This window comes from Lynx rufus, unplaced genomic scaffold, assembly GCF_022079265.1.
Source record: "Lynx rufus isolate CCGP_SWC_20201006 ecotype Redwood Valley unplaced genomic scaffold, mLynRuf1.p SCAF_12, whole genome shotgun sequence".
Taxonomy (NCBI): Eukaryota; Metazoa; Chordata; class Mammalia; order Carnivora; family Felidae; genus Lynx; species Lynx rufus.
Window position 1 is genome coordinate 51985709 of NW_025814826.1, and position 13463 is coordinate 51999171.

Below are 13463 nucleotides of genomic sequence, written 5' to 3' on the forward strand. Positions count from 1 at the left end.
CCCATGCTGGCCCGAATTCCACAGTTTTAATTTTTAATTTTGTGGTATGCTTTAATATTTGATGGTCTTAGAAGCTCCTCATTGGTTTTTCAACATTTTCTTGGAAATTCAAGCACTTATTCCTTCTCTATTGAATTTTAGAATCCACCTATTTTGTTGGAATTTGTACCCTTTCCCCCTCTCTCATGGCTTGTAAGTTATATGCTGTATTTCTATTTTTTATTGTTATAACTGTTAACAGAAATACCTAAGTTTCTTTTTTCTAGAAAACTGTAAGGTTAATCAATATCTAGATATCAGACAAAAATCTGAATGTGCTTTTATTTCCTTATTCTCCATTGCTATATCCTTCTTGCCATTATCAAGTTCAGACTAAGACCAACTTAGATTTAGTTTCACATTCCTTAAAAAATTTTTTCTATCACAATTTTGTGACAATAAGTTTTACTGTTTTCTTTGTTCACTGCTTCTTATATGCCACTTCCACAAAATAAAAATCCAAGAGAAATAATCCTTTAATAATTCTTTCAATCAAGGGTTTGAGTCATTGGTCATAGTTTCTTAGGCACTGCATATTCAAAAATATCTTTGTTTTGCTCTCTCATTCAAATGCTAACTTTGTTGGGAAGGAAATTAAGGTTTAAAATTATTTTCTTTCAAAACTTTGAAACTATAGCTCAGTTGTCTCCTTAGTAGCTAGTGTTACCAATGAGAAGGTAGAAGCAATTTGATTTTTAGTCCTTTCTAGTAGTATTTTTTCTCTCAGAAGATTTAAAAATTTTCCTCTGTACTTACATTTTCTCTTCTACATTTACTTTCCCTTCCCTATCATAAAGCCCATTAAACAGGTGTTAGACCTGAATTGATCTCCTGTATTCTAACTTTTTTTCCTGATTTTTCAAATCTCTGTCCTTTTGTATCAGATAGGGTAAGAATTCCCGGTGTCACAATCTCCCATCTTGCTAATTCACTCTTTATCTGTGTCTGCTCTTTTTCAAAAGCCTCACAGAGTTTTTACTTGGGGGTGCGGGGAGTTACTTCATTTATAACATCTCCATTTGGTTCTTTTCTACAACAGTCTGTTGGTGATACATGGATATGATTATTCATTGAGCTGTCCTTCTCAAATGCTTATTTATAAGCTCCTCTTTGCCTGCCTTTGAATTCTTGACTGTCCATAGCTGTCAAGCTATTCTAGCTTCTACTCCCAGTGATTATATGAAGAAGCTAGCCTATACTAGAAATAAAATTTACCTGTAATTTGCTTTCTGAGCACAGGGTTTTCCCATTCCTCCTGATCAGCCACAGATAGTCACTGTTCTGACACAGTAGTCTTTGGGCCCAACCTCACTGCTCTAGCTGAGGATGAACAGCTTTGCTGACTTCTGTCTGCTATGGCCAGAAGTGAAGAAAACCAATTAACTCAAAGTTGTCCAAGGGCTCTTTCAATTCCTTTCCAGCATTGCCTCAGCGCTAGAAACCATTCCCATCTTGGAAAGCAGTCCTCTCATGCACATGCTTTGAACTGTGGTAACCCTCATCAATCTAATCCCCACTGTTCTTTCATGGGTTCGTGAAAGTTGCTAATCTATTCAGAACATTCTTTCTCATTTTTCCCATGCTGCTAAATTGTTAAGGGTTCACTAGTGCTCATGGATATAGGTACTCTGACTACAATTCTGAGATGGACAAGCTCCAATGTAGCTAAAAATGGTACACAGTGTTCTCATTTATTATATAGCCCAATGCTATACAGACAGTATCAATGAACCACTAAAAACTATATAAGGCTCAAAGTGGACTTGCTTATTTATAGCCATATAAATTACATTATTCATTTTTTAAAATAAGCAATCCATGGTCCTGTGCCCACTCCACCCTACCATGCAGTGTGATACTGGGATGCTTTACTCAGTTTACAATTATATGCTTAAGAAATATTACCCCCAAAAAACAGAGAAGCTATTCTTCAAAGAAAGATCTTTAAGTGCAGAATTCCCACATTCTTGACAAAGTTATCTCAGATTAAACGGACTGCAGATTTTCAACCTCCCTACATCCATATTAAGAATGCTCAGCTATTTTGTCTTGTTATCAAGAGTATAAAATTATCTTTCAAATTTCAAAATGATTAACAATGTTTTAACTGACAGTGAGTACAATAAGCCAATGGTATAATGTGGCTACTAAATAGTAATTCTTCTTTACTTTGTTAAGCAGAACACTGCTAGAGTACTTCATTCTGGGTACAGCTTTTCAAAGGAATATAAAGACATTCAGGAGAGTGTCAGAATTCTGAAGAAACTAAAAATATGTGATGTGTGGCAGAGCCTATTATCAGGCCCATGTCCTCTTCTTCTTAGGCACACTGCTCTGTCATACTTCCTAGTCTCCCTTGCTGTTAGGTACAGCCATGTGAGGTTCAGCCAATGGAATGGGAGAGAAAATGATACATATCTCTCGAATCAGGCACATAAATGGGCCACTCCTTTCAGTGGGGTGGAGTAAAAGCAGGCTGCAAAGTCACGTGATGAAACTGAGAAAGTTCCCTCAGCCTGAATGTCTGGAATGACTACATGGGAGGAGGCTAAGACCTGAATGTAGTCACCTGCATAGTATAGTTAAGCGAGTGAGAAATAAACTTCTACTGTATTAACAACCCTAAGGAATATACTGTTATCACAGAAGAAATGTTTAGTGTGAAGAAGTTTGAGTCAGAGTGGGGAGATGCAAATAAACATAATAGAGCATTCGAATACACAAAGAGTTGTCATGATGAAAACAGACTTGACAGGTTCTAGATAGCACTCAGAAAACAGATAAAGAAATGGAAGCCTCTCAAAATAAGTTGATTTTTTAGGAATCAGAGCTAACAAACTGAATAGTAAAGAAAGTGTTTCACCAAAAGTGGAATATCCACATAAAAGATCAAGTATAAAGGAAGAGTCCAGAACTAAATTAACTAAACTAGAAGCCATTAAGAGTCTATAACATACACTTAATATGTTTCCCAGCTTGCTCAAATTCCAGCTGAATACCTCACAATTAACTATTAAAACAGGGCCATCAGGGACATCATTCTTGTCCTCGGATAACTCAATCTCATTTCCTTCTACTCTGCTCTCCACTCACTTGGCTCTAGCCACCCTGGTCTTCTTAAGCTATTTTTCTAACACATCAAACACACTTTTGCCTCAGGGTCTTTGCACTTGCTTTTCTTCTGCCAAGAACCTTTGTCCCTCAGATACCCCAAATGGGTTACTATTTTACCTTTTAGGTCTTTGCTCAAAAGTCATCTTCTTAGGCCTTACTTAAGACTATTTATTTAACACTGTGACCCTACCACACTCTCTTGGCATTGCTTAGCTAAATTTTTCTCCATAGCAATAGGTTAATATTATACATTTTATCTATTTATTTTTACTTTCTCAACTAAGGTGTGTGTGAGCCCTAGGAAGATAGAGAAATTTTTGTATTTTTCAATGCTATACTCCATTACCCAGAACTATGCCTGACACAGAATAAGCACTCAATAAATATCTCTTTAATAAAATATTTGAATTTATCTTCCTACTCACGTTCTAAAATATGCAAACCAATTTTGTCAAAGATATGGAAAACTCATTAAATTCAGTCATTAAAAACAAAACAAACCACAGAGAAGCCTACAATATACTTATTATGTACTCTGAGAATTGAAAGGTGGAAAAAAAAGTCTCTTCATGTATTTTACATTTCACTAGGAGACAGAGAGGCAAACATAAATATTTAATGGCAAGCAGTGATAAAAACAAAATACAGTAAGGGAAAAGAGAGTGATGGGCAGAGGAGCTGATCACTATAATTGAGAAACTGATCAGGGAAGGCCACTCTGAGGTGACACCTGGGCAGAGACCTGCGAAAAATAAAGGATCACACCAGGCAAATATCTAGAAGAGTATTTCAGGCAGAAAAAGCATGAACTTTTGTCCATGGTAGTTGTCTAAACAGGCACTAACTTGAAAATACAGTAATTTGGTACAAACAAAAATTCTAAATGTGCATACTCTTCAACTAAGCTACAGTTATTCCACTTTTAGGAATGGATGCTAGAAAAATCCACATAGTAATGCTCATACAAAATAAGCTCAGGGGCACCTGGGTGGCTTAGTCATTTAAGTGTCTGACTCTTGACTTTGGCTCAGGTCATGATCTCATGGTTCATGAGATCAAGACTTGTCCCTGCTTGGGATTCTCTCTCTCCGACCCTCCCCTGCTTATACTCTCTCTCTCAAAATAAACATTAAAAAAAAAAAAAAAAAAAAAAAAAAAAAAAAAAAAAAGCCCAAGGACGCTCATTCTAACAGTTCAATAGAAACAAAAACTAAAAAACAACCAAAATACCTATGAACAAGAATCTGGATAAATTTGGGTACATCAAGACAATGGAAAAAGCCATGCTGCTTTTAAAAGGAATGAGACTGTGTATTAAAAAAAAAAAAAGTGTGTGTGTATACACACACACATACACGTATATATGGCAAGTTGCAGAATAGCATGCATCATATAACCCCGTTTTTGGAAGAGAAAAAGATTTATAATGCAGCCTTACTATACACACATATAAATACACCCACCATCCTTCCCAACAAGCCCATATATCATATGTACAGTGACTTTCTCCTCTACAAATTACCTCTTCTGGCAGAGCAGAATGGGGTTTGTCAGAAGTTGCAAGTAGTAAAACTGGAGCAAATGAAGGAATATTCTGTAACAATGTAATAAATGTGGCTTTCAGTGTTGGTCCAACTATTTCCCACCACAAGTGGATATGAGGAACATATACTATACTTGGTGCTGTTCTCTTAGCTTCACGAATCATCTAGTAGAGAGGGAAAAAAATTATATTCAGTTAAAGAGTTAGTATGTTAGTAATACTCGCTTTTTATTGGTCTGGAACAATGTTTAACTTCCCAGAATTATTATATAAAACCCTCAAGATTTTAAAATGCTTTCCCGTTTCGGTCTTATTTTTAAATGTTTTGTAAAAGTCTTGTAAAGTTCTAGTAAGAGGCAAAAGATTTATGCGATATGAAGAGAAATCAGAGTATTAAAAGTCTTATTTTTAGGAAAACATAATTGCTTTAAGCAATTAGGAAGAAAACAGCTTAATACATCTAGAAGACTTCTGTTAAATGCAAAAATAGAAAACTTAAATTTGAAAAATTTTAATATAAAGATAGCAAAAACAGAAGCAGCAGAATATCTGAGTGCCTACCATGCAGCAGTCACTGTTTTAAATACTCTACCCACTTAATCCTCACAGCAGCCATACAAGGTAAATACTATTATTATCTCCATTTTGCAAATGGGGGAAACAAGGCAGAGATCTAATAACTTTCCTAGGTCACACAGATATTAAATGGTAGAAATGTGATTTAAACCCATACTCTTTAATGACTAAGCAATTACATATAGTTCTATTTCATAAACCTGAAGGTAGAAATCAGAAAGAGAAAAAAAAAGTTCAAAACGGATAAGCAATTCTAGACTGTGTCTCTGGAAGACTGCTTCTCTTAACAGCTTACTTGTCTGGGCAATAATGAATTACCTGGGCACACGTTTCTTCAGGAGATGTAGCGCTGACTCCAAAAAGAACAGGAATGTCTAAGGTATATACTGCAAATTTTTCCAAAGCGTGGATGACAGCTGGTGCCAAATGAGAACCTTGCCCAAATCCTGGCTCTCCCACTATCAATATTCTTGGTCGAAAAGACATAGGTTGATAACATGCATTTCTGAAAGAAATTAGCTGTATTTTAGAAAAAGCAAAAGTTAAAATTTTCCTCCTAAATTACCAATTTTTAACTTTCTTAAGGCAAAATTTTTGACTATATGGCTGGCCAATCTATAACAGTATAGTTCAAGTGGTCTTTGGAAAATATCAACCTCCACAGATTTTAGTACTACTTTATACAGTGTAATTTCTATTATGGTGACAACTGTAATACCAAAAAATTTTTGATATTTTAACTTAAAAAAAGAAGATCAGTTAGCATTCTTATATTTTCAACCACCATCTTTTAGTTTTTAGGAATTTACACACAAGAAATTATATATATTCATTTGCAAGGGAAATATACCTATTCAAATGAAGAAAATTAAAATTTTCTTTTGCCTTATTAAAGGATTTTTGAGAAAGCCCATTTTCATATACGGATGGAACATCATCATCACTGTATGCCAAGTCACTTTCTAGCAGAGGACAAGAAATATCTACAAAACAAAAAAATTGTACATTAGTAACTTTTCTGGATTGCAAAAAGCAAACGTTTATGTAATGCATTAGTTAGCAAATCAATGTCCATGAAATGTACAACAAAATTTAAGAATCAAAAACATTTGTGTAGATATGAATAACAAATATAAATGCACTTCAAATTCAAACAGAATTAAGGGCAATCTTTGAAGTAAGTTTCCTTCAAACATCCAGGCAAGGCAGGACTAAATTCCTTTCAAGAGGCTGTTTTCCAAAAAAAAACCAAAAAAAAACCAAAAAAAAAAGCCACACAAAAAAACCAACCACAAAACATTTCTGGGATGTATAAAACATTTAGTTTTCCTGATTATTAAATGGCCGATCAAATATCATACCTGAGTCTAAAGCTTTATTTGTTCTGATTTCTGCATGTGGAAATACTCTCTGCAGGGCTTCTAAGATCTGGTGAACGGTACTTTGTAGGAGTGGTTTCACAACAGTGGATAATGCCTGCCCAGGTGATGTCACAGCTCTTTGGGCAGCTGGTATCATCTTTTGCATGGCTACCTCAAAATCCTTAGCTGAGATGTTAATTGAAGAGAGATCCAACTGTAGTTTCTCACTAGTGGTATAAATTTGTGGGTAGCGTCGACGCAGAGCACATAAAGCGGCCTCAGAGCATATTGACTTAATATCTGCACCACAGTATCCTATCCAAGGCAACCAAAAAAATGTTTTAAAGTAAATCATCACCCTATGAGCATGACTATGGTTAAAAGAAAATTAAAACTCAACATAGAAATACAGTAAAATATTCAGAGTAAGGATAAAATCTCTCATCCACTCAGTAAACTTGTAACGGTTAATAACCATCAACAAATCAATCAACTTTTGCAAGTGAAATGTACAAACACTAAATGGAGCACAGCAGTCAAGAACAAGAGTTTTAAAATGACAAACTAAGTTCAAACTCCAGTTTTTCATTTACTGCACATATGATCTTTGGAGAATCATTTATGCTCTTTCAGCCATTTCTACATCTGTAAATTGGGGATAATGCTACCTGCAGGACTGATGTGAGAATTTCTCGAAATAACATATATAAAATGCTTAACAGAATGACTAGAAAATGTAAACAGCAAAAGATAGCTATTATTATTATTGTCTAACATTGCTCTCAAATTCCCCAATAGCCAATTCATCAAATATCTCTATTTAATATCCAGGATTTTTAAAGAAAACATGCCACAAATAAGAGACCAGAAACAAACAAAATCTGTATTGCTTTAAACATAACCTTGCCCAAGACTACAACTTAATTTCTGAAATGCATGCATTTTATCTTTTAATGCCTAAAGCAATGTTTACCAACACAGTTTTCTGCTAGTTCTTCTAGAAATATGTCCAGTGGTTTAGGATTCCAATCTCTTGTATGAATCTTAAGAATTTCTTTTCGAGCCTGTAAATAAGAACAATTTTAATTTTTTTATAATAAGGCGCTATTCAGATTTGAATAATTTCAATTTAAAAGTTTTATCTAAAAATCATAAAGAAATCAATACCTACTATAACAAAAAACAGTAAAAGTAAAAAGAAAAAGATGCATTTGTAAGCATTTAAAGAATTTATGTTAAAGAAGATTCGTACTTCTAGTGCTTAAGTTCTAGGCATCATAAATGTGAATGAGAAAAATTAATGATGGAACTATTGTTCATTCTGGTCTATATTAAGAATTGTTTAAGAGTACTGACAGCACTACTCATGTTTTCCTCCTTGGTTCTCAAGAGATTAAGTGGCTTTAAAACAACTAGGTAGGATTGTATGGTAGTGTCCATGCAAAAGTCAAGGCTAATAAATTGACTAAGGATTAACTGTTCATTATTAGGCTACATGCTCTGAAGCAAAATAAAGTCATATGGTAACATTCAAAGGCTATGCTCAAATTGAGAAAAATGTAAAAGTACATTTAGGGGGGCATTATTTTAATTAGAAAAAAAAAATTAAAAAAATCCATATTCTTTTCTTTAAATAAAATAAAACCTCCCTAAGAATACATACATTACCTCTTTGGATGTTAATCACATTTGACTTTGCTTCAGAACATACAAAACTCAAACTTCAAATTTTCACTGTGCCAAGATTTCCTATGATAAGAGCAACATAGTCTGTCAAATTCTGAATAATGTTAAATTCCTACATCTTTGTCAGGTAGGCTGAAAAGGAATTCTCTGTCAAAGCGACCAGGCCTTCGCAAAGCAGGATCGATAGAATCCAGTCTGTTGGTAGCACCAATGACCACAATTTCTCCTCTGCTGTCCAATCCATCCATAAGAGCTAGCAAGGTGGAAACAATGGAACTAAATGTAAAAATAAACGACAAGAGATTAAACATATGATGCTGAATATATTATTCCTTCTTGTGCTAAGACTTAATACATTAAACATGTGAACACATATTCTCAGAGCATGCCATTACTTCCCACAGATTTAAAAACCTTGTAAAATAACATACTAAATGGCATGTAGAGGTTAAAATCAATGAAAAACATAAATGGTTTTTAGAATGCCACTAATGGAAGACATTTCATAAAGCGTAACTTCACATAGGAACTTAAGAGTTCCTCAAAAAGGATACTTCAAAAAAAAAATACTAGATAAACTGTATCTAAAAAGTGGTCCATTGTATATACATTATCAACAAAGAATGCCCAAATAAAATAGAATATACATAAAGCATTGAAAGAAAAAGAACTTTAATTACATTTTAATTATGGAGAGAGAATAGTAAAACAATCTCCACATCTTCATCACCCCTTTTTAATAATTATTAATGTCCTTTCAGGGTGCCTGGGTGGCTCAGTTGGTTAAGCGTCCAAGTTTGGCTCAGGTCATGATCTTACGGCTTGTGGGTTTGAGCCCGGCATCAGGCTCTGTACTGACAGCTCAGAGCCTGGGGCCTGCTTCAGATTCTGCGTCTCCCTTTCTCTCTGCCCCTCCCCTGCTCACACTTTTTCTCTCTCAAAAATAAATAAGAATTAAAAAAAAGTTATCAGTGTCGCTTTTTTATGACTTCACCCAATTGTGTTTTTCTCCATCCAACAGATTTTAAATTTTTTTTTTTTCAACGTTTATTTATTTTTGGGAGAGAGAGAGACAGAGCATGAACGGGGGAGGGGCAGAGAGAGAAGGAGACACAGAATCGGAAACAGGTTCCAGGCTCTGAGCCATCAGCCTGACGCGGGGCTCGAACTCACGGACCGCGAGATCGTGACCTGGCTGAAGTCAGACGCTTAACCGACTGCGCCACCCAGGCGCCCCTCCATCCAACAGATTCTAAAGAAAACCCCAAAAACTTTCCACAGATCATTTAATCCATAAATATTTCATATTAAATACTTCATGTATTTATTTCTAAGATAAGGACTTTTAAAAAATCCCACAGTACCAGGACACCAATGGAAATGACAATAATTCCTTAATATCACCTAATATTTAATTTTCCTAATTGTTTCAAAATATCTTTTCTACATTTGATGTTTTTAAGCCAAGATCCACACACCTTGGGGTCAAATGTCCCTCAATTCCTTAACAGTCCCCATTGAACCTTCTTTTTTTGCCTTCATGCCTTTTATTTGTTGGAAGAAACTGGGTCTTTGCCTTGTAAAATTTCCTTCCCACATTCTGGATTAGGCTAACTTGTTTCCTGATAGGGTCATTAACTTGTCCTATATCGTTCATATTTCCTACAAACTGGCAGTTAGATCTAGAAGCTTAACAGATGCAGGTTAAACTACTTAGGATAGCATATATGATAGGAGTATTCCACGTACTTCCTATTGTATACTCAGCAGGTACATAATACCAGTTTCTCATTTAACATCAGGGGATTGGGTTTACATGAGGGGTTATCAGCTTACTACATTCATCCTAAACTTCGCCATCAACCTTGTTACTTTACTGTTTTTGTAGCCACTTACAATTATTGCTTAGATCAAGGTTTCTCAATCTTGGCACAAATGGCATTTGGGTCAGGTAATTATCTGTTGTACAGAGCTGTCCTTGGCACTGTAGAATGTTTAACAACATCTGTAGTTTTCACCCACTAGATGCCAGTGATACATCACTCACCTCCTCCAATTTGTCACAATCAAAAATGTCTCCAGACATTTGTCCCATGGGGGGCAAAATCTACTCTCAGTTGAAAACCACATGGCTAGATCTACTACGTCATAAGGGGTTGCAAAATGGTGATTTTCTATTTCAATAATTTCCTCTGTATTTATTACCTATGATTTCCCTATAAAGAACAATGTTACTTCATCAATTACTCTCAATCATGGCATGAATCATAGTTACAGGACAGGAAAAAGAAATGCCTGATTCATTTTTTTTATCAATTTTCAGAGTAATGAGTCACTGTTTTAGCACCCTTTGGAGTGACCAATTTTTATTTTTTAAAAAAAGATCATTAAAAACTGACAGTTTTTATGTATTTGATGCTTTTCACTCTATTATAAGCATTATTATTTTTTAAAAAAATTTCTTTCGATGTTTTTATTTATTTTTAAGACAGAGCATGAGCAGGGGAGGGGCAGAGAGAGAGGGAGACACAGAATCCAAAGCAGTCTCTAGGCTCTGAGCGGTCAGTACAAAGCCTGACGTGGGGCTCGAACTCACAGACTGTGAGATCATGACCTGAGCCGAAGTCAGACACTAACCGACTGAGCCACCCAGGCGCCCCTATAGTCATTATTATTTTTGATTCTCGAATTATCCCATCTTGGCCAATTGAAACTTTCAAAACTGACTATGTCATTCTGTTATGACCCTAGTAGTTTTCAATTGCTTCTTTGCTTCCAGGCATTACAAGATATTCCAGGCTAGTCTTGCTTATTTCCAAACTCATTTCTATTATCCACCATCTCTCCTCTAAGTGCTAGTACCACATTTTGGGTGCCAGGGGTGTGAACTGCTACTGGGTTGTAGTAACTCCTAGGCATTTTTAAGTGTCCAGAGCTAGAAACTATTTTTTCTTAAAAAAATTCATCCTGAGAGGCACCTGGGCGGCTCAGTCAGTTAAGCGTCTGACTTTGGCTCAGAACATGATCTCGTGGTTCATGAGTTCAAGCTGACAGTGCACAGCCTGCTTGGGATTTTCTCTCTTTCCCCCTCTCTCTGCCCCCTCCCACTCTTACTCACTCTCAAAATAAATAAAGTTAAAAGTAAAAAAAAAAAAAAATCAATCATCATGAATTCATATTGATACTCCCAATTCAAAGTAAATATTTTAGGGTTTTAATTTATTTTATATTTATATCCTTTCTTAAGCTAAAAATCATATTTTCTACGGCATTCACATACTTCCTTGTATTCTCTTTCAATATTATTACTAACAGATAAAAATTACAGTTTAATAATGTTCAATGTGCTAACTTTTAAAAATGCTTAATTTAACAAAAATGTTTATGCTCAGATATTTTTTTTTTTTTTAATTTTTTTTTCAACGTTTATTTATTTTTGGGACAGAGAGAGACAGAGCATGAACGGGGGAGGGGCAGAGAGAGAGGGAGACACAGAATCAGAAACAGGCTCCAGGCTCTGAGCCATCATCAGCCCAGAGCCCGACGCGGGGCTCGAACTCCCGGACCGAGAGATCGTGACCTGGCTGAAGTCAGATGCTTAACCGACTGCGCCACCCAGGCGCCCCTATGCTCAGATATTTTAAGTCTTTGGTTAAAAAATTGCACATTAAGTTTCTCATATCAATATATAAGCCACCCAGTTTCCCAACACCATTTACTGAAGACACTGTCTATATTATTGTGTACAATATCCCCACTGCATATGCCTGCTTTTATCAGAGATTAATTGCTCATATATAAGTGTGGGTTTATTTATGGGCTCTCTCTCCTTTCTATTGACCTATTTTTTTGTGCCAGTGCTATACTGTTCTGATTACCATAGTTTTGTAGCATATCCTGAAATCCGGGATTGTGATACCTCCACCTTTGCTCTTCCTCAGGATTGCTTTGGCAATCTTTCAAACTGGACCATTTTCTTACACAATTCACAAAAACAAACTCAAAATGGATTAAAGACCTACATGTGAGACCAGAAACCATAAAACTTCTTAAAGAAAACATAGGGAATAATCTCTTGGACACTGGCCTTATTAGCAACAGTTTTCTAGATGTGTCTTCTTAGACAAAGGAAACAAAAGCAAAGTTAAACTATTGGGACTGTATCAAAATAAAAACCTTTTGCAAAGCAAAGGAAGGTATCAACAAAACAAAAAGGCAACCTACTGAATGGGAGAAGACCTCTACAAATGATGTATCCAGTAAGGCATTAATATCCAAAATATATAAAGAACTTACACAACTCAAAACCAAAAAAAAAAAAAAAACAAAAAAAACCCAAAACAAAACCAAATAATCTAAAAAATGGGCAGAGCACATTCTTTGAAAGAGCAAACACTTTTCTAAAGAAGACATACAGATAGCCGAAAGACATGTGAAAAGATATTCAACTAGCCATCAGGGAAATGAAAATCAAAACCACAATAAGGTATCATCTTATATCTGTCAGAATGGTAACATCAAAAGACAAGAAATAACAAGTGTTGGTAAAGATGTGGGGAAAAGAAGACCCTCATGCACTGTTGCTGGGAATGTAAATTGTTACAGCCACTATAGAAAATAGGATGGTGGTTCTTCAATAAGTTAAAAATAAAAATACCATATAATCCACTACTGTTTATTACCCCCCCAAAACAAAAACGCTACCTGGAAAAGATACATGTACTTCTATGTTTATTGCAGCATTATTTACAATAGCCAAGATATGAAAGCAACCTAACTGTCCATCAATAATTGATAGATGGGTAAAGACGATGTGCTATATATGTATACAATGGAATATCAGCCATAAAAAAGAATGGGATCTTGTCATCTGAGGCAACCTAGAGGATGTTACACTAAATGAAATAAGTCATTCAAAGACAAATAACAAATTATTTCAGTTATATGTGGAATCTAAAAACAAAACAAATAAACACCACAGAAACAGAACCATAAATATAGAACAAACTGGTAATTGCCAGAGGAAGGGAGATTGGGGGTGTGGGCAGAATGGGTGAAGATTAAGAGGTACAAACTTACAGTTATAAAGTAAGTCATGAGAATGAAAAGTGTAGCACTGGGAATATAGTGAATATTGTAATGAT

General features: G+C 35.3%; 1 protein-coding gene across 2 annotated transcripts in view; it reads right to left on the reverse strand.

Moving 5' to 3' along the window:
- Positions 1–13463, reverse strand: part of ATAD2 (ATPase family AAA domain containing 2) — a 68511-nt gene that overhangs the window by 14029 nt on the left and 41019 nt on the right. For both annotated transcript variants that reach the window (XM_047074152.1, XM_047074151.1), the window contains exons 14-19: positions 8436–8595; positions 7607–7697; positions 6634–6948; positions 6123–6255; positions 5591–5777; positions 4676–4861 (exon numbers count right to left, since the gene is read on the reverse strand). In XM_047074152.1, the coding sequence (XP_046930108.1) occupies positions 4676–4861; positions 5591–5777; positions 6123–6255; positions 6634–6948; positions 7607–7697; positions 8436–8595 (1072 nt within the window). The remainder of the gene's footprint in view (positions 1–4675; positions 4862–5590; positions 5778–6122; positions 6256–6633; positions 6949–7606; positions 7698–8435; positions 8596–13463) is intronic.